At 36.0% G+C, this 25,034-nt stretch overlaps 1 protein-coding gene across 1 annotated transcript in view; it reads right to left on the reverse strand.

Annotated features, from left to right (window-relative positions):
- Nucleotides 1–22,292, reverse strand: part of PSMD14 (proteasome 26S subunit, non-ATPase 14) — a 43,952-nt gene extending 21,660 nt beyond the window's left edge. The window contains exons 1-6 of the mRNA XM_009274908.1: nucleotides 22,206–22,292; nucleotides 19,171–19,222; nucleotides 4,071–4,142; nucleotides 3,625–3,744; nucleotides 2,444–2,514; nucleotides 1,323–1,473 (exon numbers count right to left, since the gene is read on the reverse strand). Coding sequence (XP_009273183.1) covers nucleotides 1,323–1,473; nucleotides 2,444–2,514; nucleotides 3,625–3,744; nucleotides 4,071–4,142; nucleotides 19,171–19,218 — 462 coding nt within the window. The 5' untranslated portion in view covers nucleotides 19,219–19,222; nucleotides 22,206–22,292. The remainder of the gene's footprint in view (nucleotides 1–1,322; nucleotides 1,474–2,443; nucleotides 2,515–3,624; nucleotides 3,745–4,070; nucleotides 4,143–19,170; nucleotides 19,223–22,205) is intronic.
- Nucleotides 22,293–25,034: the final 2,742 nt, after the last annotated feature.

A 25,034-nucleotide genomic window follows, 5' to 3' on the forward strand; every position in this document is an offset into this window, starting at 1 on the left:
TGTTACATAAACAAATTTGCTATAAAAATCAGAATTAAAAAAAAAACCCAACTGAAAATGCAACTGTAGCTTCAGAATATTCTGTTATGAAATTAAGGGAACCCTTAGTGGAATTGTTTGGTAGCTTTAATATGATCTGTCTCACCGGAAATATGATACTACAGCTTTACAGAAGATGAACACTTACTTTTAAAATATTTATAAATCTACATTAATATCATCCGTATATACCATGACGCATTTCAATAATTATTCTACAATACAATGGGAGTGCATGCTCAAACAAAACACCTCAGCAGTATTTTAAAGCAGTAAACCACCTAGCCAATTTCTGTACGTTCCGTAGTTTTTCTAATCCACTCTCCCTGTGGTTGAGCAAAATCGAATTGCCTCTCACATTTGCAGACAGCTCTGTGAAGGTGATAATAGAGCTGCTCCCTGCTGTCATGAGGCAGGAAATAGGAAAATGGCATATGGGGCTAGAAAGAAATAAAAAGAGAACTAAACAAGAACAAAAGAGATTTCAACAAAGGACAACTATAACCCAATATGCTTTGCAAGTTAATCTCTTTTCATAATCGTTTAACATACTTAATCATTTATCTGCACACTTCTGAAGGTGATAATAGAGCTGCTCCCTGCTGTCATGAGGCAGGAAATAGGAAAATGGCATATGGGGCTAGAAAGAAATAAAAAGAGAACTAAACAAGAACAAAAGAGATTTCAACAAAGGACAACTATAACCCAATATGCTTTGCAAGTTAATCTCTTTTCATAATCGTTTAACATACTTAATCATTTATCTGCACACTTCTCAAAAACTCAAAATGCTTGATACCAAGTCTTCTGTAAAGTTTTATAGCCCAAAACATCTGGAATAGAAATGATACTAAAAGCCATCATATGCAACGCCTATAAATCAATGCCTTCTTAGTTAGTACCCACGTTAAGGGGCTGAACATATTCCAGTCTATTAGTAATTGATCTTAGATTTTGGGGCTAAAATGTAGTATCTGAAACAACGTATACTTGGATTATTAGTTGCAAACATGTTGAGTGACAATTGAATAGCAAAATATTAAGGGAGAATTATGATTGGCTATGTGTACTGACAATATCAAAGACTTCCAGCCTGTTTAAGGACTACTGATGCAAGATGCAGAACAAACTAAAAATGATCTTTTCATTTACAATGAGAAATTATTTTTGTTTTTCAATGCAGAATGGGCCTCCAAAAAATCAAGAACTTACACATATTTACAGTGCTTCTATATTAAATTTTACTGAAGTACCTTAAAAAAAAAAAAGCAAGCCTACTATACCTTCACTTTTACACTCTGAATGGGATCCACCACCACAGCAACAGCTCTTTCTGATAAGGCTTCAAAGCTCTGCTGAGTATTGATATCTACACCAGACAACCAACAGCCAAAGCCAGGGTGACTATGATACCAACCAACTACCATCTCAGGTCTGAAACAAAGAGGACATTGAGATTCTTAAAAATAAAAACATGTAACACAAGAAGAAATAGTAATGTATCAGGGCATAAATTTGGATGAGCTGTGAAAAAAACACCATTAGAAATATTTAAAATACTCACCATAGTATGGTGAAAACATGGACATGAATAAATGTGACAAAAGAGGGCTATCATTAAGGGATGCACATTAGCAATGGTAGATCATGCTTTCAGTTTTTCACCCTGTTACCACACCTTCCCTGAACCAGTTTTTACCCGTTCAGCACTTGAGTAAATATCTACTCTTTAACTCCTTGGTGTCAAGGGTTGAATTTTCACGGCAGAAAGTCCATCTCAGACATGGACAACGGGAACCAATGGTGGGAAAGTATTAAATATCAATTAAACCAGCAGTAGAACTAGGAACTCAGTCAAAAAGCAATTTGCACTGTTCTGTTCAGCTGCTGAGCCTTTTGCTAACATTAATTCTGAAGTTTTTCCCACAGTAAAAGAATTTGAACAAGCAGACGACAACTGTTGAGAGGTAGGAGTGAAATAAAAATTTGTTTAAATACTAGGATCTTTTGCAAAATTATTTCCCCTTTCTTTTCATTAAAATTGCTCATAAATAAGCTACAGCTTTGTAATTTTTTAATCTCAATTAAAAGAAATTAAAAAAAAAATCAATCTTTTAAGCAGGTACTGTCTAGTAACTGCCTTACCAAATTGAGCAGCATTCTAATCTTTCTGTGCAATAATCAAAGCTGTAGGTTTAACATGAGTGACAATCTCCTGACAATTGAAATGCATGAGGTGGACTGAATTACATGCTATGCTACTCACCTGATTTCTGGGCCAATTATTTCTATTTAAACATTATTAATAGCCCCTAGATCACTAGTTTTGCGGAAAGCCAGCTGTTTCTTCTAAACAACATGCAGGGAGTACTTGTTACTGTCAGCCCTCCTTAGGGTGACTTACCTTCCCGTCTGTTTCAGCATATCCAACATTTTTGCTTGAAATACGGGATCAACTGCCTCCACACTGACACCCTGATGTAGAAGACAGACAAAAATCACAGTAGTTGTACATAAAGTAATATTATCTTTTAACTCATTTCTTTCCACAAATAAAAATTTAAACACCATTCATAAGCATCTGTTTAAAAGGGCAACCTGACTACTTTAGAACTACTTGATAGAACACCCTTAAATGTAAAATACAATTTTTATAAATGTATTTCAATATAATTTTTAAAATGCTGAAAGAAGATTTTGAATTGCTATTTAAGTCATCTCTACTATGAGTAAACATGATTAAATAGGCATAAGAATTCATCTTTTCCTCCTCTTTTTGTTCTGCAAACCCTGGCCTGTTGTTTCCTCACAAGTTCGGCTCTACAGGTTTTATTCAAGATAAATATCACATACTGGCTTTTTGCAGATTCTACTTATACTATGCACATGCATAGAATAAACTCAGGACAAAAGAATTAAAAAATTTCATTGATGTGCAGCTCTGAGTTAAAGGGATCCATGCTTCTTTTAAGAACAATATTTCATCCAAGTTACACAAAAAAAGCATCATAAATTCCAATTATACCCATTGGCTCATCATCTCTTTAAAATATCTCTTCATAACATGAATATTCTTACTCAAAATTAAAATACATCTTTTTTTTCACATCACAAAAATATCATTTAAGAGACATGCCACTGTAAGATCTGTCAAAGAGAGCAAGTTTGGAGTATATCTATAGCACCATCATGATTAAGGGCGTGACACACTTCTAATCAAACCTTTTACATTTTGACTCCTTCCCCTGGCTCATAGTATATGAGTTCTTAAAGTTATCAATTTATAAATCTTTTAAGTGATGTTATAGCAATATATTTATACATATGTAAAGACATAACATCTCCATATATTGACATACACACTTATGTACTAGTCTTTGCTAAAAAGAAAAAAATCTGTTTTAACTAATTTTTTTTTTTACTGAAACCCTTAAGTCCATTAGACATGTTAGAATTATACCTAGTAGGTTATACCTTAAGATTGCATAAATGAGGTAAAGCAGGAAAAGCTTTTAAAAATATTTACCATAAGGAAAAAACAAACAAGCAAACAAAATTATCAAGGTCTCGCTGCAAAGAACTCACCGTTCCCGACTGTGGCATTGCAAAAACATCAATTACTCTCACAGTGTAATCATCAACAAATTCCCCGAGCATCAGACCCATAACTTCCATAGGGACACCAGCACGACCATGCTTCAACATCTGGAATTAAGACCAAATGACACTGTATGTTTAACAGGAGGTTCAAGTTTGACTTGGGAGAGTTCTTTCAGCCTTGTTGATCTATGGATAATTTGCAACTTGTAGCACTTTTGAAAACTGTAAGGAACTATAAAACAGTAAAAATGAAGCCAACAAAAGAGAAGTAATTAAAATAAGTTTCTTACTCTGAGTGTTCCAAACGGTACTAATTTATTTTAAAAATTAGTCTGACCAGCACCTAAGGAGCACAAGTCCGTAAACTCTGGATAGGTGCCAGGTGCTCTATCTCCAGCACTATACAGATGCAGTACACACAGAACACTTACTTTCAGCAGTGCAAGGGAGGAGATATAAACCTGTTCCGCTGTATCAACCGCAGGAGCATCTGTTGGTGGCCCCTATGAAAAGAATAAATAATTATTTTCTCCACTATTGTTATTCTGCAGTTTCTAAACATTTTATTTTGTTTTCCATATTACAAAACTTACAGAAAAATGCATATATAATTGTGATTTTGTGTTAAATGCAGTTCTTACAAACAAAACCAAAAAAAAGCACACCCAAACCCCAAACACTTCTTTACAGCACCTTCCTTTACTAACCTATTTTGTAACACAAGTCACCTAGCTACCATCCCCTGTCTCCCCCTACCCCAAAACAATACCAATCTAAAGAGCAATCTTATCAGAATCAGTCGAATAAAAAACTGGCAAGTATTGCACTAGGTACAAACCTGTTACAAGACACACAGGCTGAGTCAGATAAGTTTCCACTAGTCAGCCTTGCCGCAACGCTAACCTTCGTCAGCTGTAAAATACGGCCAGTTCTCCAATTAACTATGTGTTTCTTACAGTGGTGTGAATGTAAATGCTGCTGGGCTAGCATGATTAACTGGCACCAACACAAACAGCAATTTCCCTTTGCTTCATCAGCTTTCAGCTAAAGAGGACTTGCAGATAAAGGCTATGGGAGTACTTTGCAGATACACCGGTACAGTGAGAGAAAAAACGGACCTCCGATCCCTAGGTGGAAAAGCTGTGAACAAAATACTTTGCTCTTTGCCTTATGAGTAGTTATTCAAAAATTAGCACAACTGTCCCAGGTGTGAATGATTGGTTGAAACAGGTTCTGTGTACTGTTGAAACTGAAAAACACAAGAGGCAGCAATTTAAATGTCCCTTTCTCCAGGAGCAAGAGACATATTGCTCTTATATACAGAATTCTGTATCAGCGTACCTCATTACAGCCAATTAACAGTACACTCATTACTTTATTACCAAACTGTGTACAACAAATTTCCACTGGAAAGACAAAAGGTTACTTCTGCACTAAGTGATGTAAACTTAGAAGGGCAACAAAGCAACTATGGAGTACGGTTAAAAAAAAAAGATACTCCACAACAAGTTAAAGGAGGAAAAAAATGGTGCCTTTACACAAACATTTTGTAGATTTAGAACTTTGATTCCACAGTTATAAGCAAAATTGGGCAAAAAAAGGAAAATTGAGTAAATTCTTGATTTTTCACTTAAAGTGGAATAATTCAGTACAACATGCGTCCACATGACATCAAACAGAAGACATAGCGATCGACACAAGCCATCCCCTCCCGAAGATAAAACCAGGAACTTAAATAATCAGCATATTAGATTTGTACAGTAATTGTCCTTTCTGCATACTTTCACTTTTACACACACAGAAAAACATCATCTAGTCTTCTGCTTTAAAGACAGTAAGAAAATTCAGGGTTTTTTTTTTTCCCCCCAATGTCAATGAATTCCTCCTCTATTAGCTCCAGATCCAATCTTTATATTTTGAAGCCAATCTTTGTATTTTGAAACTCACGTACATGCATGGATCTTTGTCAACCACAACCGCTTCCTAACACCTTCAAACTTTTATTTCCAACTTTGATACAGCTGACCATCACCTCTTGATATTTGCTCTCCCTCACTTCTTACTACTCATTGCTAATTCTTCTGTCACTTTGGCCTTTCCATCAGCAATCTTCCAGGAGGTTTAACTTTTCGCCTTCTATAATATTCTTGCCAAAGGTCCATTTTTAATCAATTCCACCTCTTCCTCAAGTATTTCTCTGACTAGCTATAGCCCAACAGTGAGATGCTCCAGTGGAGAAGTGTACCTCCAACACTTACAATGAAAAACTCTATGAGCAGTTCTTCAGAACATCTCACAGAACCAGATGCACAGGGCACTTATTCCAAATTTACTACAACTAAATTGTTTGACTGATGAAGCTTTAAATGCCCAATCATTTTCTGATACTGTTACTACGTTTTTTTCCTCCATAAACATGTAAGTTTACTTTCTTAACTGTATCTCTCCTGCTTTAAGTCTATTCTAAATGATCTTCTTTTCACTCAGAAGTCTTAATACTTTGGAAAGCACAAAGACTCTTATTTCCACTTTATCACTGCTAAGAATAAAGCACAGATGAGCTGGGGTTTAATTAAAAAAAACTTATTAGTTTGATAACAACCCCTTTCTTCTTACATAAAGCTCTCTTCCAATTTTCTACCAGTTCTAGACCAGAGAGGGTCTGAAGCGAGGGTAAAAGTACACACACAGTAACCTTCTGCTTTAGGAAGAACCACAACATCCATGCTGTGATCACCATACATATTCTACATTTGTCCCAGCTCTCGTTTAATGTTTCACGTAAGCAAGCATCCCATTACACCATTCAGTATTTTTAAAAATAAAGAATAGCATAAAAAAAAAAAATCTCCCCCAAACTAGCATAAGTAGTTCTGTGATTTCTGGAAGGCTAATGTTGATGTTTGATTGAGACTAGCTTCTCAAAAATCAGGAGCTTGAACTGAACTTTATTCCACAGACTATTGCTCTTGAATAGGCTCTCCTATATGGAATCTCTAATGTCTGTTAAGATGGCAGATCACACTGACACCCTTCCTGCAGCTGAGGCATTAATCACATCTCTGTCCCCTGTGTAGACACCTGTGTTCACAACTTGTAAGAGTTTAATTATTCTTCATAACTTTCCCCATTTTAAAATCTATTTAAAAATCAGTCAGTAGATTCAACACTTATAGGGAGGAGACAAACATCATTACATTCTGTTTCTGTAACAAGGCAACTAAATTACCTTTAGTTTAAGCAAAGGTAGGAACTAAAGCAGGGTGATACCCTACTGTACTCATTCCTAATCTCTCCTCCTTCCATTATTTCTATACTCCCTGGAGCTTTCAAATGCTTCTTTACCTTGGTGATGGTCCAGTAGAGGGGATATTTAATATTATACTTTATCAATCCTTTAGGCATTCTATGAGATAAAGTAGTTTCTGTTTTCAAAACTTATGTTAAAGTTCTCCTGCCAGCATCCATAGCCAACAATTCATTTTCAGCATAGGAAACGTCGCTAATTCATAAAGGAATGCTTCACTGGTGTAAATCAACTTGCTTAGCATCTTTTTTTTTTAAAGAAAGACAAAGCACTCACTGTGAATGATTTTGCACTCTAAATGTGAGTTTAAATATATATAAAAATGACTACACTAAGCATTAGGAGATATTAACTGCAAATCTCACTGTTTCACTTTAAGCACGTGCCTGAGATAGTGAAAATATTAAAGACTAACTTCCACTCTTATCACGCAGTTCAACCAATTTACCTGAACTCTTAAAAATTAGCTAATGGTAGTATACAATGCAAATATAATGTAGGTTTATTAATTCTTAGTCTTCTTATAAAGTACACCACATACTAAGTATTTCCTTGGTCACAGACACTTCTTTTGTGAAGACCTCACTACGTCCTTTCAGTCTGCTCTGTTGTCCTTATAGACTATAAAGGAAATATATAGGAGAAAAGGAAACAACTCATTGCACTGTACCAATTATGTGTATTAATTTTCATGTTAATATTCCCTCCTTTGTTTTAGCTTATAGATTAGAATGAACTGCTCAGAAGAGTTCTGAAATGATTCTGATGTACCAATTCAGGAATTTTGAGGAGGATAGGACCTATAGGTCAAAACCTGTCTAGAATCTACCTTCACAACAGATTTAGTTGCACATTATTTTTCTACCAAAGATAAACTGGCACATAAAATACTACAGGCACACACTTGTCTTTCTACAGAAAATTATAAACCCAAAGTTCATCAAATTCTTAACCTAAAACTTCTAAAGATTTAACAGATAAAACCAACAGAATAGATCTTGGGTCTTCCAAGTAGTTTACTTGGCTTTAGATGATGCCATTTGAAAAAACAGACATTTGGAAACTGGAACCGATTTACTTCCATCTCTGACCACTTCCTTTTCCATAAACGGCTGATGATGTAACACAGCCCTGGAGCGACAGCTGCAGCTTCTGCATGCTAGTTACACAGTATGTGGGAGCTAGCTACAGGTTACATGTTTTGAGATTTCTTTGGCCTGGTTCTGCTAGTCTTCCACAGAAGTTTATGCATTTCTTCCACGAAGCAAAGAGGAGGAAAGACTTTATTAACTAATCTCTACATGGAGGCAAAGTATTTTACACTGACCCTCCACAGCATGTGCTATTATCACTGTTCATAAACTTCACTGCCTGCCAACTTTCACAAAGGAGCACCATCCTTATGAAGCAAAGTACCAAATTAAATTAACTGGTGTCAGAAACCCAAATAAGAAAGCATTTGTATCTGCAATGCAAAAGATCTGCTGGTATTTTTGGTTACATTATGGTATTCAAAGAAGGTCAGACAGTTCTCCCACTGCACAGAGTTTTGTAAGACTGTCCATCTCACTGCAAAACAGCGAATACTGCCTTCATTCTGCCTGCCCACAGCTTTATTGGATAATTTCTTGGGGAAATGGAGAAAAATCGGATTTGGAAACTGCAAGGAATATTGAACATTCTTTTTCCCAAGCATTCCTGTATAAGCTGGATACAGTAATTATTAAAATTCAAAAACTGTTCTAAGAAATACTGTTATTGTTCCACTTACTGAAAAAGGATGTTTCTTCTGAATCAACTATACATGCTGTCAGTCAGTGAAATGAGCTGCCTGACAGCCAGCCATCTCATAAAATCCAACCAAACTCCGGTTTTGTTTTTGTTTAGAATGGCAGAATCCCAATTTCAATAATAACTGATAAAATTAAGGTACCACTATTAAAATACATTTTATTTTTTGCTTAATTTTTTTTCAGTAAGACTTGTAATGGAAAAAAATCACGTTCAAGTTATGAACAGAGGATTTCATTGTAATACTAAATTATGCATGATACTATTTTTGTTTCAAACAGTTAAAGAGATGATCCAATATAAAAAGCAGCCCTTTACTGGGGCAGCCCTTGTTGACGAAGTGTTAAAGGCATTTGCCATTCTAACACGATAAAAACTAATGCCTCGAAGTGTTATCTACTCAGGCCTTTTAGCAAATTTGTTAACACTTTTAGGTATATTACTCCACCTTGCTCTTAGTGTGAACTGGTATCAATTATTTAGCCAATTTTATGATGTTACAAAAATACCTGCTGATTAAATGTGAACTAAAGTGTCATTTTAGAGCACTGTTCTTTATTTGTACTATTTTACATTTAATCAGATAGGTATAGAAAGTGGACTTGATTAATTACACATGCAACTGAGAAATATTCCACAAATGGAGACACTTTCTATTGTTTAAATGGATCTTAAAAACTGCTCTGGTGTCACGCTAATAGCACAAAAGATGATTTTTAAATACATCATAGCTGTTTCAACAAAGAAACTCAGTTTTGCAGGAGTAACTGTAATAAAAAAAGCCAGTGAACTAAAGCGCTCTAGAGCAAGTCTTAGCTTTATTGCACCAAACAATGTATTTCTGTGTAAAATATCAGAATTGCTACAATCATTAATACTTTTTTTTATTTTTGCAATTGAAACAATTTAAACATGAACATAGGACACACAAGCAAACACTGACCACTATAGTGTTTATTTCTTTCCCAGTAAGGTAAGAAAGAACCTTTTAATAGTTTAATTTTGTGAGTATTAAACAACTAGTGTGAAAAACAAGCTGCATGTAAACTATTTCTACTGCCTCTGCTTCAATGACTAGCTGAGGCAACCTGTTATAGGAGGTGTTAATTGGCAATAGGAGTACAAGTCAGAAGCATGTTCCCCATCGTCCTAACCCAGCAAGGCTGGGTCATTAAAGTGGAAATGAATTCTTTCATGCCGACTTAACCCTTTCAGTACGTATTTTCAGCTGTTATATCTAAAGACAGTTGAGAAAGATTATCTAAAAAAAGACAGAAAAAGCTTGCATTACTTTTGAGTGTAAAACAGTATTCACACACATCCCCCCACACTTTTTCTTCACTTCCCTTCTCTACCTCCTCCAAATCAAGTGTTTCAGATAATCATGACATTTATTATGTAGGTAGGGGGGGGAAGAAGGGCAACTGGGGTATAAATGCAAAGACAATCATTGTAAAATAATAATTTATCATATTAAAGGACACGTGGAAAGATCAGGCACTTAAAAGTGAGCTTAAAACTACCATTTTGTGGAGGTAAATCCAATGGTGGGTATATAGCTTGGTATGAGGGCAAAAAACATTACAGAATACTACCTGCAGAGAGGACACAAACTTGAGCAAGCGTGCAGAGGAGGCAGAGGTATTAGTGACAATAAAAAGACCTTAAAAGTTCACCAGAGTACCACTGCTCTTCTCTACCTACCCTTTGTCAGTAAGTGGGATAACCTGATGATATAGTGACATAAAGAATAAATGATTTCTTAGATCAGCATAGTGCTTTTTACACATTGCTAAGCCTAAAAATCTAAACAAAATTGTGATCGTGGAGCAATTTTTCCTGTACCGAGACACTTACAGAAAATACCAACTCATATTTCATCAGTTGAAGTGGCGGAGTAAGCCATATTCCTGGATCTCAATGGTTCTAGCAACATTGTCACCAGTAGTCATTTATTGCATTTTCCACAGTACAGGAAGTTAACGTGATCAGTCATGACAGAGGAAATGATCCAGTTTATAAAAAAACTGAAAAAATCATAGAGTTCATAAAAAAGGAAAAATAGATTACCTTGCACTGTGAATCACACTAATTAGTAGCAATTTGAAATTTTATTGCAATTTTCAAGCTAGTACACACACAATTTACGGTTAGTTCCACATCAACAGGATTACATTTTGAAGCTAGCGTTATGTCTAAACAGTTTTTATGTTTAGGCCCATTTTTATACCAATTATAATCAAGCATACATAACAGACCACAAAATACCATAAGTCTCAACAAACAGCCTAGATTTCTGAAAGGATCACATTGTCTTGTTACACCATATGTCAGATGAAATAAAAATTGTAGTAATATGTTTAGTCTCATAGACTCCAAAATGGAGTAGGGATCCTAGGGAAATATTATGGCATCAATTGCTATTTTAAATTAAAAATATCTGCAAAAAAAACCCCAAACTTAACAGGCTAGATAAAAAAAACCCCACTGCCTCAGTATGTTTTACAAAATCCTGTCTCCTAAAAAAAGTTTATCCAGGTTCACATTTACAGCAGAACTCCATAAACAGCAATATAGACTTGAAATATATAACGTTTCTCATCTCCCCTCCTCTTCAAAAACCAAAATTACAGAACACAGAACTTCGTATAGCTTTGAGCAGTTGGTTAAATGGGCTGGGATCACCAGTTTGCAAACACCTCTTCAGCACAGAGCCAAAACTTTACTACTTACCTTTTCTGTTTGTTTGGGTTTTTGTTTCTCTGGTATTTGTTCTTTTTAAATTAAGCAGAACTTAAAACAAAAATAATCTCTAGTTCACTAGGACACTCCACAGAGAACCTGGTCAGAATTTTAGTTGAAGAAAGAAAAAAAAAGAAAGAAAGGAAGACAAAGTTTAACTTATGTTTCTATCCTATCCGTCTATCAGTAATCTCTCTTGCACTAACAGTTTCATGGAAGAGGTATAGTAATCCACCAACATGGGCACATTCAGGATTTCCCATATACCTGTAGAATGTAATGTGTTTTGCTCATCTAATTGCCCAAAGTTGTCAAAATTTTAAAAGGTCTTTTACAAAAAATAGCACTCCTGTTTTCCAATGCTACCATTGAAAATATTCTCGAAGACTGAGGCTTAAAGCTTACTAAGAAAAAAAAATATTTACCAAGATTTGGCATCAAATTATGCTAGTTGATTTTATTTTGAGGTCAGATAAGCTTAATTTTACTACAGTGTACTTTACAGAAAGTCATTCTACTTAGTCTAATTTTTATTAGAAATGAATATTTATTACCCAATATTAACATGTATTCATTATATAAAGTTTTTTATATAAATATCACCTTGATGCAATTTGCAATAGTCAGACTTTCTGCAATGTTCTCAATACAACCGTTGCATGAAAGGGCCACTTCAGTGTAATCTTTCCTGGTTCTAGTGTTTCCTCTCTTTTTACCCCATACAATCTACAAATTCATTGAGACATGCAAAAAAGCAAGGGAAGGCATGCTGCATCACTGTAGTTAATACTCCTTATTATCAAGCATAAGGACAATTTGGACTAGATGACCTTTAAAGGTCCCTTCCAACCCAAACCATTCTATGATTCTATGACAACGTTACGGTTGGCAAAAAGCCATAAGATCAGAGGCACAAAACAAATCCTCAGTAACGTTGTACCTGTTTTTGAAAAGAACTACTATTTTTCACAACCTCAAGTTACTGGGGAAAAAAGAAAATCCAGAAAATACAAAGGTCAGTTTCACTCCAGAATAAAACCAGGACTAACCTGTTATCTATTCCTATCACCATTACAGAAAGTATTGGGATTTAGAAATGAGAGCCTCAAGACAAATGAGTCAGCATTTGTAGATTTTGTCTGCCTCCAGAAGTCTTGCTCTAATGCAGATTTTTAATTGCCTCATTCTAGACACAGTTCTGCCAAGAAGGCAATGTAGCCCTCAGTGGGTGCTGTCTGAGGTCACCCTAAAGTACGCTTTGTGCAGCAGAGCGGTTAAAAGGGATTTATTCAATACGTAGAAGAAAGCACTGGGTTCTATATGCCTACAGGCTCTCTGTTGTGAAGAACTGGTCCTCTGGACACAAGCAGGTGAACTGGGAGACTCAGTGGTAATATGTAGGAAGGTTAGTTGTTTGTAACACTTCTTAAAAGCAACAAAAAAACCCCCAAAACACACACCACTTAATACAAGATGAACACTTCAAACTTCCAGGAAAAACTGAAGAGGACTTCTACACTGCAGGAAGAAAACAGATGCCCTTGTTCAAAGGTGCTGCATAGTAACATTACAACTTAATATTCAACAGCATGGGATTTCAGAAAGAAGAAACAATTTCTAAGAGAAATAAATTAAATCCATCGCTGTAAGGGAGCTGTTTCCTGCTTACAGAAAGGAACATTACAAGTGAACAGGTGTAATGCAAAAGCCAAAGATGTCTGCTCTTGTTTAGTCTTTTTTTCCACATTCTTTCTCATTACGGCTACACTCATTTCCTTGTCCAAGCTCCTTTGTCTCTTCTGGGGAAAGTCGGCTGGACTACACTGGCAATTAAATTGAGGAGAGAGAAGCTAATTGCCTAATTATTAGAAATAAGAAAGTTTAAGATCTGAGGCCAAGAGGAGGCAGCTAAAAATGGTCTCCAAAGTTTATAGGAAAATAGTAGATCAGAGAAAACTGATAATGCTCAGGCACAACCCACTAGCTTTGTTATTTTTAGTTTTATGTTTGTTTGTGATTAATGTGTAAGGTATGACTGTAGCGCAGCCCATCATACTTTAAGGCAGCTTTTATAACACAAAGTACGCACTGTGTTGTAAGTACAATCATATGACTGTTCCTAAACCTACTCCAGCATGTATCTCTCTCCCTCTCCCATTAGCACTTTTGGATATAAATCACCTTATAATCACTCAACTGTGTTTCAAATGTAGAAAAGCTATACCCAGCCTTTAGCAATCCCCAACAACTTTCAGTAAGCCTACACTACCCATGGAGCTATCACCACCTCCAGTGTAAGCAGACCCAGGCCACACCAGTACCCTAAATTTGATATGAAGCTTTTGATTGAACAGCCCTGTATTAAAACACTAACCAATGCAGTAAAATACTCATCCCAGTCAATGAAAGTAAACCAGCACAGCTTTACACACATACCTAAGGTCGGGTTTTTTTCTCCTTAAAACAAAATAATATATTTTGGATCTATAAACTGACACTGAGACTTTCTACAGGAGATAACATATCGATTAAGTCTTTTGACCTTTTTATGGGAGTTGATGTTGGATGTTTTTAATGGATGAAAAATGTTTGTAACTGAGAAAATTTTTCTACTCTTTAAAGGGATTGATAGCTTCTAGGGAAAAAAAATAGAACTGGAATAACCCACCCAAACTGTACACCATCTTATCTACTGGGAGGTATATTGGAATTCTAGAAATACTAACATTCTTAGTACTTGAGAACTCTGCCGGAAAATGTCTCAGAAGCAACGGCACAGAAATGATGCACAATTTTAAGAGCTGTAATTCAGATTTATTCCCCTGACAGAGTATTCTCAAAAGGAGTATCTGAAGCTTCAAACACACACGAGAAGCAGACAATAGTGTATCACCACAATTCAAACCACATAAGGCATGTACACCCAGGAGACACAGAAACAAAAAAGTCATGCAAGTGCAACAGATATCGAGACACCAAAACACTGTACAGCTTTCCAAAGGAAAAAGCACTTCATTATATTAAAGACAACACATTTGCACCCTTCAAACTAAAACCTAACCTGTTTCAAGAATCAATTAACCAAAACAAATTTCAATAAGATGTTAAGGTGTTGGGGGGTTTTCTGGTTGGGTTTTCTGGGGGGAGCGATGGGGGTGTTTGTTTGGGTTTGTTTTGGTTTTGAAGTTTTTTGTTGTTGTTGGGGGTCGTGGTTTTTTTTATATAGGGAATCTTAGGATGCAGATTAGCCAGCTAGAACATGTCATTTACTTCAGCACACACATCAGCTTAATGAAGTAACTCAAGGAAACTTGCATTTAATTGTTAATTGGGAATGATCTACACTGAGCCTGACCCTCCTTTGCCTGCCAGATCACCAACTCTTATTCTGAAGCCGTGCAGAATACTGAGCCAGTAGTGCTCTTTTCTAATAACCATCCTGGCTAGATCAGCAGATGAAACAGAACTTTAGATCAGTGGCAGGTCTCCCAAGTTCCCACGGTGCCATAGATTTACTAAATGGGATCAGCATGTTCTAAAAAACGATGATAATATGAGGGAAAAAGGTTCCACAGCATCAAGCAGTGCAATGCTTGAAACCTCATAATCAAAGTGACAGTTTTCAAGTGCCATTTACAATGCCCTAATCTGGAAACATCCCAGCTAACCCATCTGATCAACTATTTCACAGATGGAAGCACTTGATGGCTAATTGGCAAGTCCATTATTCAAATAAAATAGAAAATAGCAGTGCAGATAGCTATATTCCAAGTCAAGGTGTAAACACTCCTTAAAAGACACAGGTCACTTCTCTGTCTCTTCCTACCTTCCCATTTGGATTTTTTCCCTTCCCCTCTGCCACCAAATATGTTAATTCAGAAATACAGCATCAGTTTTATTTTCCATTTATTGCACCAGAACAGTTGTTCGCACCAACAAAGCAATGTAACTGAATATTTTCAAAAATCCATCAAGTAATGAAAAATTATTTCAACAGCATTTTAAAAAAGTGTCATTAATTATTTCACTGCTTCCTATCACATCTGGATTCAGAAAAATAGACAGGATGCGTTAGCATGGACAAGAACTTGTAATAGATAGGATGCGTTAGCATGGACAAGAACTTGTATAGCTTGGATTATTGTTCTGAAGGCATTGGGGAGAGAGAGCTCTGCTAAAAATGCACTTAATTTGCTCACTCTTAAATGGTATCCAGTAGGATTGTCTAATGGAGGCATATGTGGAACTGATTTCACTAGCAAACAATAGTTCAGTGTACAAAAATGAAGAGGAGTGTTGCTCCAAATTCCCGCCTGCTACATAAGTAGAATACTTTTACATACCCCACAAAGCCTGTTAATTTGTCTGCAGCAAATGTACAATGCAAAGTGAAGTATTAAATCACTAGTGAAATTCTGCGGTAGGCAATATTCCAGGGGGATGAACAGGGAGAGACGGAAAAGAATGAACCAGGAAAGGGAAGATAACAACTAAAAAAATCCAACATGACAAGGGGCAGGAGGAGGAAGAGAGGGGACCATACAAGAGAAGGAAAACAAGTGCATTGCCAAAATTTGAACTCCCATGAACTACAGAAGGGAAATTAAAGTAATAAGCATTTTGTTTGGGACATCACAACACTTTCAAACTTTAACCGTTCCCCCACATCTTTTTTAAAAAGCTTCAATCACTCATTCTTATGCATATATGATGGGAGCAGAAGTTCAAATGCCTACAATACCAGGCATCTAAGACAAACAATTTCTGCATGAAGCAGTGTTGCAAAGGTCTTACTTATGGCATCAAGTTCAAACCTAAACACAGGTACCTTCCCATACAAAGAACAAAGTTAATGACCAAGTTCACTGCCAGAAAATACTGTGAATGGCTTATATGATGCCAAAAGCTATCAGATTCTCTTCCCTCCTCTCCTGTCTACCTGCTGCCCCATGAAGACAGTCCTTTGTCCAAGACTAAAAGAGAGGAAATGGCTCAAAATTTCTAAGCCACAAATCACTGGAGGGAAAGTTTATTGTTGAAATATCACTTTCAGATCACTTCCTTAAAGATTTTTTTATTAGCCATATGAAGACAGGCTTAGGGTTGACGGAATTTAGCACTGACCACCTCTGGATAAGTCAACATTGAAAGCCAATCAGCCACTCAATAGCATGCTGAAGGAGCAAGTAGTAAGAAAAGAGAAGAACCATGAATTCACTGAAAGCAGTTTTCAAGTGGAATACGAGACACCAAAAGACTTGAAAAGAAAGCTGTAAAAACATGAATCCAAAGAGCACTTGGGACAACATATTTGAGTTTGGAAATGAAGAAAAAACAAACAAATAACCCCAATCAAGATAATAATCAGAAAAGGTGGTTTTGCCAAGGGGAAAGAGCCGAGTACAGAACAGTTGTTCAACTTAGCTGTTGAAGAAGCTCAGACAAATCAATGAGAAAGAATTCCTTGACAGAGATCAAATAGGAACTGTGCTGACCAAGCATTTGCTGTTACTTGAACGTTAGTTACAAAGCAAATTAAACAGACTGTTAGCAGACCTCATGTGATGCAGTCCTCTTGCTAAGCAAACACCTAGCTACAAGAAAAAAAAAATCCCCAAATTGTGTTATAAAATTACTTTGAAAATGCTTCTCCTTCTACAAGACTATACACACAGATGATTCTTATGTTAGCAAGAATGACTTGTTCAACAGATGTTTTTACTATGTTCAACCTTAAAAGCAAAACCTCTAAAGACAGAACTGCTGTGACACAGCAATAAGAAAACAAAAAGCTTTGTACGGTTGTTTAAAACACCCTAGTGCAAACAAACGGTAACAACTTTGTTTACTTTCTAGCAGGACAAAGTATGTCCAAGAAATACCTGAGTTCTCTCTTCCCCCTCAAAGCCCACTGATTCACTCTGGATTCTCTCTCAATCAATCTTCAGAACAGAAGTGATCTTTGAAGGTCCGCTGAAACACCGTATTTTGACATGAAATTATTCTTTTTGAAAAGCCTTCCTGCTGATTCAATAAACCAAAAGACTACAAAAGTAGTCAAGATATCCAGTGCAAGCAGCAACTTGCATAAAGAGCAATTCAGTTTTCTGCTTTTTTTAATAATCCAACACATACTCATCAATTCATTTAAGAGACAATTCCATATTTAAACAGAGAGCAGCTTTGCAGGCCAAAGCTGCCAGAGGAGTTCAGCAAGCTTCTTCTGAATGTTATGTTCTATTGTCTGCCACAATTTTCTAGCAAGCTTGAAGTTAAAGTTGAGAAATTCAGAAAGCAGCAGAGAGTTAACTGTAAATTTGAAAAACAGCTTTGATATGCGTCAAGTTCAGAGAGGACTAAGAAGTGAAAGCTTGAGTGATTAGACTGCGCAGATGTTAAAAAAATGAAGAGTCATGAAGCAGGCTGGCAGCTCAGAGGAACAAGAGAAATAACTGTTTAAGAAAGTGAAACTAAAAATAACTGAGGGCTGCTTGAAGACTCACTAAGAGAGCGTGAATAGAATTTTAGCTATAAAAAGGAAAAAAATTATGCACCAAAAGTTACAGCTTATTTGGCAAAACACCTAGAGGCTGTAAATCAGCTTAGAATATTTCACCAAATGCTTCAGTATTAAACCACTTCTTTCCTAGTTATACTGGACACAAACACACTACACACAACCAAAAGAAGCTGTGGGTTTAGCAATTGCAATCATCCCAGAAGCAAAATCACACACACATCATGAAGCCTAAGACAAACAGAACTGATTCCTCCAGAAGAAAAAGAGTCTGGATTCTCGATTTAGAACAGAGCCCCAGAGGCAGACGAGGAAGCAAAGAAAGGCCAGATACTGCGGCCAGCCAAGACTACAGAAAGGGTTCCAGTGTAATTTCCTTTGTAAGGAAATAATTCTTCCTACAAGCCTCAGACAAAGAAGTTCCCAATTTATTTTTTTTCCTGTACCCACAGTAGTCAGCACAATGTCATAAGATCAGCTTGGTTTTATTTTTGAAGACTGCTGGCCACACCAGTTGGCCAAGGAAAAAAGCACTAGGACTTGCTCTAATGGTAGGAGAAGCCATACAACATCTGTGAGTCTCCCACCGGAACAGCACAGCTGCCAGGGAGGCCTTTTTGCTGTGAGTAGTTACAGAAGCAAGGACAACAGCGAACAAGACACAATAAAACACACACATATACGTGGCTACAACTACCTGCAAGTGATAAATTCAACTCAAATTACTTCCTGAAATTTACATACACTTCAGTATCTTATAATGCCCATCACAATGTGATCCAAGAACTGAAATATATAATTTATGAAGGAGCAAGTGGGTATGCTCAGCTATTTAGAACCATCTTCATGTTCTGAAAGTCCCTATTATTGGAAGTTGATTTTTTACTTTTATTGTGTGTTTCCAATGCTTTCCAATCCAAACTTTAAAATGTTCAGACACCAAATGAAAGGTTTATAAACATTCTGTAAATTCAGTGTCAACATAGGAGTTCATACTGACAAAAAAACCCCAGTCAGGCTGTAACAATCATTTGCATACACTTATATAGCATCTCTAGAGTCAGATATTATTCTATGAACCCTGTTTTTTTTATGCTGTTTTTAAATATGATAAAAGGAATATTCCAGAATTGATTAATATTAAAGAGAAGATATTGACAAGCTATATACTAACCTGTCCCAGCCCAGGCATACCTCCTCCAAGTCGCAGAAGTCTATCCATATTTCTAGAAAAACAGAAACAAAGGAAAAATGTTCCCAAGCTCTGAAGTGTTTACTAAATTGCTATCTATATAATTCACCTTCAGTCACTCAGTATGTCAAAAATATTGGTGGTAATTACAACACAACATCAGACTTCCTGTTAATTAACACCACATATTAATTCAAGAAGCTGTCTTCCATGCTAATTAACAGACCTTGTTTTATTGCTTTGGTTTTGGGTTATCCCCATTTCTGAAGACGAGCACTCTTGTCAAACTTTTCAAAACTTTCCTATCATTCAATTAATTGGGGGATTTTTGTTGCTTAAGAACAGCACCTACATCCAGGAAGTGCCTAAAACTTATTAGGTATATAATCAAGTTTACTCCAACTTGTTCAGAAAGCATCAATAAAAATGTGAAAGTAAGGATTTTAGCATCCTCATTAGTAAGTTCTGCGCTAATTAACTTACAGCTTGTCAGTTATCATCAAAACTACATGTGAAAGACACTGAGCAGATTATGGATCTCTGAATTAGCATCAAAAGCTTTTTTTTAATGAACTCATTATACTAAAAGAAATACTGTAAAGTAAACATTTAATGTGTATATAGTTAGAACACTAGTGACAGTACAGTCATTTAATACATTTCCAGTGTTGCACGTGCCATTGCTTTAGTGCAAGATTTTTCCAATCAATGCAACTAACTCGTTACTTCAAAAAAAAAAAAAACCACAAAGTTTTTCTATCTTGCAACTTTCAAAGGAGTGATCTCCAGGAATAAGAATTGTTAAGGTGCCCAACTAAAAAAATTACACTGTTTATTTCTCTGCAGTTTCTTCACTTTCTATTGTTGAAAAGCAACCTACTATTTAATTGTGGATATCTAAGTAAGGGTTCTGTCCCAGCTGTAACAAACCTTTATCTTGCTTACTTGGCTTTTTCAACTTCTTAGCTTTATACAACAAAACTCAGTGATAAAATAAACAAAAACTACTGAATATTACTTTTTAAACAGCTGCTTTCAGCAAATCAAGCCATTTCCAAGGCTTACAGAAATTAGTAAATTTTACTGGCTTATTTTATTTGCGAAATAGAAGATACAAAGTAAAGCATCAGAAACTGATCTTAATTGCACAAGTTTTAACACAACACGACAAAGCCTGTTCAGGTGATAAAAGCGCAATTGAGAACAGCAAGTAATGATATTTCCAAACTACATTCATCTTCCAATAGATGCTACATTACACATAAAAGAATCATAAAGATAATTTCAGACTGCATTAATAACACTAATTAAAAAACCTTTTAAAATTAATTATGCAAAAGTACTTTGAACTTATAATGAAAAACAAATTTGCTTTGTATATTAAAAATAAAAAAGTCTTTATGTTGAAGGTGAATGTCATCTCATTATTCGTTCTGAAATTTGCTAACATTTTTACTGGCTAGATACTAACAGGCTTTATGTCAGTTTAAGTTTAAAACAAATACTTTAAGCTTCTTGTTAACACACACAGAGGCAGCACTTGAACCTACCACTAGACAAGATTATCTAACTCCTACATTAATCATGTACGGAATTTCATCCATTTCAAACAACAATATCTAAGACACATGGATGAATAACACTTGCTCTATTTGCCAATTTCACTTTCCTAGTCTAATGCACTAGCAAGCTATTTGATTCACTCCCTTGATTTTGCAGAACATGCAAACCCAACAACTGCAGTCTCAACTAACAGTAAATACTTTCTTAAAGCTACTTTGGCACTATATAAATTAAAAAGGAGTTTATTAAAGGGTCAGTGGTTATGCTTTTCTTTTCAGACAGTCAATGAAACCAAGCTTCTTTATCCCAGGCAAAAGCTGCACACAAAGTGTACATACTTTTCTATCCTGAACTACAATAAATTCCAAATCAAGTTGTAGGATTTCCATGGAAAGGTTAAGTTGCTGTTTAAAGCTATTATGTAACCACATGGTAAATGGCTTCAATAAAACAGTCATGAGTACAAATTAACGCCAACTACATTTCATTTTACCCCTCTGTGGTAGATACTCCTCCATTGAAACCCACAATGATTCATCTTTCATGACACTAACGAGGGCTGAAGAGTAGCTGAGAAGTAGATCTAAACTACTAAAATTATGATTTTAATCAATCACGGTTGTACGTTTATTTTAAGAAACTCTTAGTCTCTATAACTGGTAACCATAAAATTGGTCTTTCCTACAACTACAGCAACTTCCATAAGCTGATGAGGTGTATTACCTATGTACATTTAAGAAACAATATTGAATAACAAATCTTATACCTATTTACATTTCACTTTAGCAAGTGAAAAGCAAGTTATTTCTAGTTCATTAATATTTTATTTACATAATTTATTCCAGTTTCTAACCCAACAGAGTAGTACATCATTTATAGAAGCAGATTTTGCTGTATTAAAGTTGCATTAGAGTAATTAGTTACACAAACTGATTATTTATCAGCATAACTTTCCAGGTTTTGGAACAACAAAATCTTACTGCCTTACAGACTGGAGGGATGTAACATTTCCCACCTAACTATCACAGACTAGCCACTGAACTGAAGATATTCAGATTCTCAATACAGTGGCACAGAGAGAAAATCTCCACAAACCAGTTCTAGATGCACTGCAAATTATTTCACTAGCTCTGTGGCTTAACTCTGGTTAGAGTTTTGGCAACTAATACTTTACTTTCTTATTTGTAACTGAAGGTGTTTTAGTAGGTTATAGTATATTTAGACCTAAACATATTTGTTTACTCTGTATAAACATTTGAAGAATTTAGGTTAGCGATCCAAATTAAAACCAATTTTAATTTTTGTTAATCCACTGTGCCCAAATATTATTTCAGCCATAAATCCTGTTTATGAAATAATGCTTTTGTAAACCTTAAAACAGCTGGAGCAAAATTGTTAGACCTTAATTAAGATAACTTTAGCATTTACAAATAAAGCAAATACGCGTTTCTAACCTGGTGCTCAGCAGGAGGTGATCGCAGAACAAACTCAGCAGCAGCTCCCACTTTTTGACTATAAAGGTGATGCCAGTAGGTCTCTTTCCTATAGAAGGAAATAGAAAGGAGGGGAAGGGCAGAAAACCAGTAAAATTTAGAAACAGTAGCACATGCAAAAAGAAATGTTACATTGATGACCTACAAAAGGACAAATCATCACTGAAGAATAACCCAAAGAATGTTTGGGGTTTTTTTTTTTGCTGTACCATATGATCCCTGGAAGCAGTACACGCCATATCTTGCCCAAGTATCCGTAACACTGAAAGAAGTTTCCAAGTTTCTCAAAATTACATGGAAGAGTAAAGTATTTTAATAACCCGTTTAAGCAATTTAAAGCTAATCAATAGATTAAAATGCTGTTAGAAACTGAAACTATGGTCCTTTGTTACTATTTTAGAAGATTTTGCAGTAGCTAAGATGACCTAAGCACAAAGGTAAAGAGCAGTCTGCAGGTATGGACAGTTTTCTTGTTTATTTCTGCAAGTGCAGTTGCTGCGACTGGGAAAGTCACAGAGACCTTTAGGTTTGTCTGAATTCAGGTTGAAAAAGGCTGCTTCACATTCAGTTTGGGAGTTAAAAGTTGTGTTCTCCTCCTCCCAGAGAACACTGCCCACTAATTGCATCCACTCAATCATTTGTAGTGCAGTGTTTTAAAACAGATCTGTGGCCATGATTTGATAGATGTTTTTTTCAATGTCAATGTTAACATAAGGAGCAGCGGGGAAGCTGCTGCTGCTGCTTACCAACTTGATGCTGCCTTTTCAGTACTGCCAGGACAGCCATTTGTGCAGCCTTGCAGTAAACTGATAGGCTAACGAAAATGTTGCTTTTAACCCTGTTCACTTCTTTGAGAGGATTCACACTCCATCCCAGAAACAGTTGTCTTGGCATAACAGAAAAAGAGGTCTTGGAAGAGCTGATTGCTTCTAACACTAATCCAGACTCCAGAAGACATTTATGTCAAATCATTCTTTAAGCTAAAGCTGCCCAAAGAACGTCTTTGGGGTTTGGGGTGGGTTTTTTTTTTTGGGGGGGGGGGGGTTTTTCGTTTTTTTTTTTTGTAGTAACTGAAGTAATTTAACAGAGACCTTTCTGAACCTTATCTCAAAGAAGTACAAGAGCAAAGGAAGATGTGTTAATCTTCCTGGAAAGTTAGAGGAGAAAGAACAAGTCAGAGTTTCTCAGTGCTGACAGGCTGGGGTGGAATTCCACTAACAAGTCAAAAGAAAAGTTGCTACATTTCTGCCAGCTTTGCACAAAGAAGTGATCCAGGAGAGATCAGATGAGACAGGACCACAACAGCCAGCAGTTATATTAGCACAGGCTGCAACAGAACTGCAACCAGTTCACAAGCGGGCTTCAGAGTTACAACACAATTCACTCTTAGCCAGCTGGGACCCAGGGGTCTTTGCGTTCCCTTCCCCATTTCCTACAAGGATATTAAAGAAACAGATCTCTGAGCTTGGTTGGTTCCCTGGGGGAGGCACACAACACAGTAACCTAGAGTTGAGAATTTTTCCCCTCTCTGCTGCAAAGTACAAAAGGCTAGTTTTGATTACACACTTACCTGTTGTTTTTTTCCCTATATATACACACATATATACTTACAGATATATATATAAAAAAACCACAGAAAAGTAAACAAACAGTTCACAGTAAATCTCGCCTCCTTTCCCTCCAAAGTCAGCAAAAGGTATTTTCATAATATTGCCTTCTGTCTGCAAGAAAGAGTTAACAGTCTCTGTTTAAAGTGAAGCTTTAAGGAAGCGAGTACACATATCGAATAGTTCCATATCAGAAAATTGCAGAAAGCCAGTTATAATCATAATAAACTTGCATTTTGGTGCACTGCAGGATTTGCATGACATGCACTCATCATTGAGATTAATGTGGCTGCTGATGGCTTAAAAAAAAAGTTAAATAGCTTCTCTGCTTGTGTATGTCCATGACTGAAACACCTCAGCTAAAAAACCTTGGTCATAGGATGGTGTTTAAAAAAACCCAAACCTCCATTATTGCAATTTTCTTTTAACTGTCCCAGCCTCAAAAGGGAGAAGTCTGTGGTTATTAATAATGCGGTGGAAATATACACAGAGCATCTCAAAACTGATCTGTAAACAGCTTTTTTTTAAAAACTCATGTCTAATATTTGTCCGTAATACCACTGTTCAGTAACTGTAATAATTGGCAAGGGTTGTCCGTTTGGAGACCTCTGGTTCACCATTCAGTTGTTGGTTACTACTTTCAAATCATTTAAATGTTGACTTAAATGCTGACTTTTAATAATGAAAATGTTTTTCCTTAGGTAACATAGGGATGAAATTATATAAATGCATTATGCACAAATGTATATATACATATAGGTATAAACCAATAGCTACTGTGCTTATACTTGGCATGTTTCAGCACGTATTTTGAAGTCGACTTGAAACAGTCTTAAATTACTGTATCTCTTTGCATGAGACACATGAGTTTCACACTACAGTGCACTATTTTTATCTAGCATTAACACTCCATGATGCGATCCCTCAACTAAAGAGGGTTCTCCTGGATTGACAACTTTTGAGTTAGTAAAAAAACACAAACAAACAACAAAATTAGCTTCAACATACATGGAAGAGAAAACACTGGCTACTAAACTGCCCTATTGGTGGAGAGAGTAACAGGCTAGACTCAGGTGACAGCAATTTACTCCACACTGAGTGACTTCATGCAAATCATTTCATCTTTGGTAACTCAGTTTCTCCACCTGAGACTACATACTAAGCTTTGTATAAGCACTTCCAG

This window comes from Aptenodytes forsteri, unplaced genomic scaffold (assembly GCF_000699145.1).
Source record: "Aptenodytes forsteri isolate BGI_AS27 unplaced genomic scaffold, ASM69914v1 Scaffold255, whole genome shotgun sequence".
Lineage (NCBI taxonomy): Eukaryota > Metazoa > Chordata > Aves > Sphenisciformes > Spheniscidae > Aptenodytes > Aptenodytes forsteri.